This window comes from Mixophyes fleayi, chromosome 10 (assembly GCF_038048845.1).
Source record: "Mixophyes fleayi isolate aMixFle1 chromosome 10, aMixFle1.hap1, whole genome shotgun sequence".
NCBI classification, from domain to species: domain Eukaryota; kingdom Metazoa; phylum Chordata; class Amphibia; order Anura; family Limnodynastidae; genus Mixophyes; species Mixophyes fleayi.
The window spans coordinates 87,473,052-87,479,051 of NC_134411.1; the positions used below are offsets into that span (position 1 = coordinate 87,473,052).

General features: G+C 38.6%; 1 protein-coding gene across 1 annotated transcript in view; it reads left to right on the forward strand.

Annotated features, from left to right (window-relative positions):
• CDH5 (cadherin 5) overlaps positions 1–3,082 on the forward strand; it is a 44,179-nt gene extending 41,097 nt beyond the window's left edge. The window contains exons 11-12 of the mRNA XM_075189002.1: positions 294–542; positions 1,187–3,082. Coding sequence (XP_075045103.1) covers positions 294–542; positions 1,187–1,677 — 740 coding nt within the window. The 3' untranslated portion in view covers positions 1,678–3,082. The remainder of the gene's footprint in view (positions 1–293; positions 543–1,186) is intronic.
• The last annotated feature ends 2,918 nt before the right edge of the window (positions 3,083–6,000 follow it).

Below are 6,000 nucleotides of genomic sequence, written 5' to 3' on the forward strand. Positions count from 1 at the left end.
CTTGGCAATATGCTGTTTTGGAGCCTCTTCCGCTCTTTGATTTTCAGAAAAAACATACAAAAATGGGTTACAGTGGTCCAGACCCCTCCATGGGTTGGATGTCTTCCAGGTAACCAACCCTGTGCGGGAACAACCAACAAGACTCCAAATATGAAAGCTGCCAATTGTATAAGAAGTGTCAGAAAATACTTATTGCCACAATATTGTTAACAAGCAACGATTTACCAGTAATAGCAACACAACTGAATACATTGAGTAAAGAGTTTCAACCAAAGTTATTTTATCTTTTCCAGATAACACAGCCAGCATCATAGTGAAAAATGGAGCGTTTAATCGTGATGTGGCCAAGTTCTATTACTTGCCGATCGTGATCTCCGACAATGGCTCACCGGAGCAGAGCAGCACCAACACTCTTACCATAACCGTCTGCAAGTGTAACGAGAAAGGGGAATTTACCTTCTGCGAAGAGGCCGCAAAGCTCGTTGCTGTATCCGTTCCAACTCTCATCATCGTTTTCATCTCTATATTCCTCATCCTTCTGGGTAAGTTCCGGTGTCAGGTTTGGTGACCCCGAGAGATGTTCTTCACATAGATAGGATTTTTTTTGGTCTACTCAAGACCATGGCTAGAGAGAATTATACTGTATATATTGTAATTTTCACAAAAGTTGCTCTTATTAAAAAAAAAATCTACTGAGATCTAGGCCAAGCCTTAGAGTTTAGTAAATAAACACATAATTAATATAATATCACAGACAGATAGTGATAATGTTTATGTGACCAGTTAAATAAATAAGACAGTGGAATACCTTTGCAAATAGATATAGAAAAAAACATTTAAAGGTTAATACTTTATACCAGCATCTGTCACCTTTAGGTTACAAAGACCTAGGGGTATATTTACTAAATTGCAGATTTGAAAAAGTGGTGATGTTGCCTATAGCAACCAATCAGATTTCAACTATCATTTTGTAGAATGTACTAAACAAATGATAACTAGAATCTGATTGGTTGCTATAGGCAACATCTGCACTTATTCAAACCCACAGTTTAGTAAATATACCCCCTAGTCCTGCTAAGATGCATCAAGAGGCGTTTTTGTAGGACAACAAACAGTTGGAGTTATTGTGACAAAACTAACATTGGACAAATGGATTATTTAGTTAATCTTCATCTTCTCCTTGCAGTTGTCACAGTATTGCTGATCCTGAAAAGAATGCAGAACAGAAGACCCATTATTTTAGGAAAGAACCCAGCGGAAATCCACGAGCAGTTGGTCACCTACGACGAGGAAGGTGGTGGAGAAATGGACACCAACAGTTATGATGTGTCCGTGCTCAATTCAGTGCGTAGAAATGTGGTTCGACCAAAGAGAGAGGTGGACCCCGGTCCCATCCTATATGCCCAAGTCCAGAAACCATCCAGAAACGGAGAAATGTTCTCCGTCATCGAAGCCAAGAAGGATGAAGCAGACAACGACGGTGAAGGGCTCCCCTACGATACTCTTCACATATTTGGCTATGAAGGGTCGGAATCTACTGTAGAATCCCTCAGCTCCCTGGAATCTGGATCATCAGATTCTGAAATTGACTATGACGTATTGAATGATTGGGGTCCTAGATTTAAGATGCTGGCTGATCTGTACGGTCTAGAACAGCTGGAAGAGTTTTCTTATTAACACAGCTCCCCTAAACGCACACACAAATATTCAAGATCATCATCACACTTGAATTACTAAAAAAAAAATATATCAATTTGTCCTCGGAACCATATTTTTATGTCCCTTAAAGGGTTTTTTTTTTCTTTTTCATTTTTATTTTAATGCATATATGTACCCCACACTCTGACCACATCCAATGCACCATTTGTGTTATTCCAGACAGTATTATTATTTGTTGAGTAATGAATGTAACAGGTAACATGTAACATGTTCTCCTAAGTTGGTCTATATAGTAAATGTGAGTGTAGGTAGATTTATTCTAGACTACATGCATTTACTTATACTTGCTTTTTATACCTTCATCCAAGGAGATGAATTATAAAAATGAGAGGTGAAAGCAGCTCGATGACATCAGTAGTGTCATATAATGTGCGGGGGAAGGTGTATGATAATGCTAATTGCAACATAACAACCCTGCCCCTTAAGCATTCACAGGACGGGGTTTGACGGTGCAATTTGCATAATCAAGACGCATCCCGCCCACCTTGCATTCCTGGACATTTGGGAATGTCACCAACTATGCATTTTCCTTCTGGATTATCAAACTCCTGCAGCTTCCATTTAACAGGAAACATCATACTCAGATTTTTTTGTAACTGCTGAACTAAGAAGAACTTCTCCAATTCACCCTCTTAAAATAAAAAATAAAAAAATTAAGGTACATATATTTATTTCCAGCACATAACTAACTGAAAAGAACATCTTCAACACAGCAAAAATCATTATAAATCAACATTTTAATCTGATACTGTAACGCTCAAAAAAAACAAAGTTTGATGAAACACTGGAAAGTGATGATACGATGAACCTGTCACCAATACACAGTGGACATCGGCCATTTTGTGGGGGAAACCAAAATAAGAATGTAGCCAATCAGTTCATTAAGAAACAGTGACATCACTGAGTATGAGACAATTTGTGGCGGCATCTTCATGAATATTGGTTCAGCCCACAAAATGGCTGCCTCCACTGTGTCTGTAGGCAACAGGTACACTTTATATCCCAAGGTTTGTGTCATTTTAAGCAAAACAAGCCAATAGAGCAGTGATGGCTAACTTGTGACACTCCAGGCGTTGTGAAACTACAAGCCCCAGCATGCTTTGCCAGTAGATAACTAGCTGATAGCTGGCAGAGCATGCTGGGACTTGTAGTTTCACAACACCTGGAGTATCAGAGGTTAGCCATCACTGCAAGTTTAAGTACAATGTTATTATTACTATGACCAGTATTTCAAATTCTTAATTATCTTAATTTGTATATATGCTGAGTGTTTTACTTTTTTGCTCATTTAGATTGTTTGTTAGGATTTTGATTGTCCAAATGTTTGAGTAAATCTATAAACAATTTACAATATTATTTTTAACCTAATGCATGTACGGTGTATAACTCTCACCAGGAAATTTGAGGCGAGTACAACAAAATGGTTTATTTTTTTCTCAGTCTTTTGGATAGGTTTCGCTAACCGCTAAGTCGGTGGTTCCCAGCACCAGTCCTCCCCTTGCAACAGTCCAGGTTTTAAGGTTATCCATGATTGAGCACAGGGGTGGTTGAATCAAAATGACTGAGGAACTATAAAGTCACCTGCGCTCAAACATGGATATCCAGAAAACCTGGAGCGCAAAGGCTTGAGGACTAGAGTTGGGTAGCAATGGGCTTATTGGTCCAACATTGATCTATAGCACCACCTGCAGGCTGGGAGTGGTCACTGCATCCCATCAAATGGTCAAATTTGGCATTTTTGCCTTGAGTGACATAACAGCACTTTCATATAACACAACTTACATTATACATTTAGGGGTATATTTACTAAACTGCGGGTTTGAAAAAGTGGAGATGTTGCCTATAGCAACCAATCATATTCTAGCTATCATTTATTTAGTGCATTTTACAAAATGAAAGCTAGAATCTGATTGGTTGCTATAGGCAACATCTCCACTTCTTCAAACCCGCAGTTAAGTAAATCTAGCCCTTAGTGTGCCTTTGAGAGGAATTGTAGAGCCACATCGGTTCCCCTTTACCACTAATTGTGGTATACCCAACTGGAACAAAAACTGTGAAATGTGGATTGAGAGTCACAAGCGAGCGCGAGGAGGGGGAGGGAGGTTTTGGGGTGGCAAACCAACCTGACTTACTGTGTAAACTGAGAACACAAGCCGTTACACAGCCATCTACAACACTATACTTGTATTTGCAGAGAAGTGTAATTTATAGGCTACTCTAGAGCAGAATGGACATGTAGCTTTGGTATGTGCACTGTATGTCGTAAGAGTACGTTTTTACATGGATTAGGAACATTTTGAAGAAAGTTGCAGTACCCCTCTGCAAAAATCATGTGCTTGTCCCTGATGGTTTACGACATACCAAAAATCTCATTAAATCAAATATTAGTCCCATTTAGGGGCACCTTAATTAAATCTTTCCAACATTAATGATCTGCAGCGTCTATTTCTTTGTGTGTTATATTAGTTTTTCACTAAGCAATTGTCAATCTGCTGAAGACTATTAACACTATCATGTATTCATCTCCTCTCCCTCAGGGATTATTATTGTGAATAATTACTTGAATATAGCTTCCTCTAACCAGGGTCTCCCAACATGTAACCGGTGCAGAGATTAGATATTTTGTCTGACTACAGGACGTAACATATAGCCATGCTCCGGCACAATGCTTTATACAGCGCAGTTTAAAACAGTTTTAATTAACTTTCTTCATTAATTTCCAGTTATTAGAATTTTACACGTTGTTTCCACGTTAACCATTTTTATTCTAAAAACGTTTTCAAATATGTTTTCATACATTTACTGTTGGTATTGTTTATTGTATTTTTACTATATTTGTTCAGGAACAGGGTTTTTGTTTTGGGCTTTTTTTATATCATTTGTATTAAAATAATAAAACAATGTATACAAAATATTCTGAAAACTTCATTTTTAAAACATCATTATATCAAATGTAAAGTGGAGTAAAAAGGACGCAAGATTGACACGGAAAAGAATGGTTAGGACCAGTTAACCAATCAGATTCCGTTATTTTTGTTGTGCTGTTTGGCTGCGAAATTGAGCTGCAAAATCTTGCACGTTTCGCTGGGCGGACTTTTCCCTAAAGTGTTCCCCAACACATACACACCACACAGTAGAATAAATTGACCGCTGTTATCCGAACTCTAGACCTCAGGCCTGGCCAACCTGTGGCTCTCCAGGTGTTGTGAAACTACAAACCCCAGAATGCTCTACCAGCAGAAAGCCAGTCGATAGCTTGCTGGGAGCTGTAGTTTCACAACACATGAGAGGCACAGATTGCTATATATAGACTATGAATTTGGCAAATACCATGTGGAGCAGAACCTGAAGATTGTATGGCCGGACGTTCAGCAAATGGCTTGTTCCAGCCTCAAAGTTCGGTTCCTGTAAAATTTCAGAGCAATTCATTAAGGAAAGTGAAGCAAAAAAATGAGTAAGTTTTCTTACTCAAGTTTTCTGGACAAAACCATGTTGCAATGCAAAGGGTGCAAATTAGTTTATTATTTTGCACATAAAGAAAATCCTGTCTGTTTTTTCATGTGGCACACAAATTCTTGATAGCTTATTTGTACACTGAAATTTAAAGTTTATCTAGGAGACATGCTCTACCTCAAATATAAATCTGTCCCCACATTTTAAATGTACCTCACCCTCCAGTGAAACATGGTTTTGCCTTACTTACTTTTACTTAATGAATCAGGGCCAGTATTTTTTCTTGTGCTGAAGGTTTCATGAATGTCTCTCAGACAGATCAGAACATGCAGAATGCCCAGTGCTGAACGAGCAGAATAAAAACAGAAATCAATTTAGAGTATAACATAAGCTCAGTGGTTATTTTATTTTATACAGCTGTACACCTGCCCGTTAATGTAAATATCTTATCAGCCAATCACGTGGCAGCAACTCCATACATAAAAGCATGCAGACATGGTCAAGAGGTTCAGTTGTTGTTCAGACCAATCACCAAAATGGGGAAAAAGTGTGATCTAAGCAACGTTGACCGTGGAATCATCATTGGGGTCAGGTGGGGTGGTTTGAGTATGAAACTACTGATCTCCTGGGATTTTCACACACATCAGTCTCTACAGGTTGCAAAAAATGATGCACAAAGCAAAAAAACATCCAGTGAGCAGAAGTTCTATTTGAGAACATCTTGTTAATGAGAGAGGTCAGAAGAGAGTGGCCAGCCTGGTTCACGCTGATAGGAAGGCGACAGTAATGTAATTAACGAGGGGTAGTATGCAGAAGAGCATCTTTGAA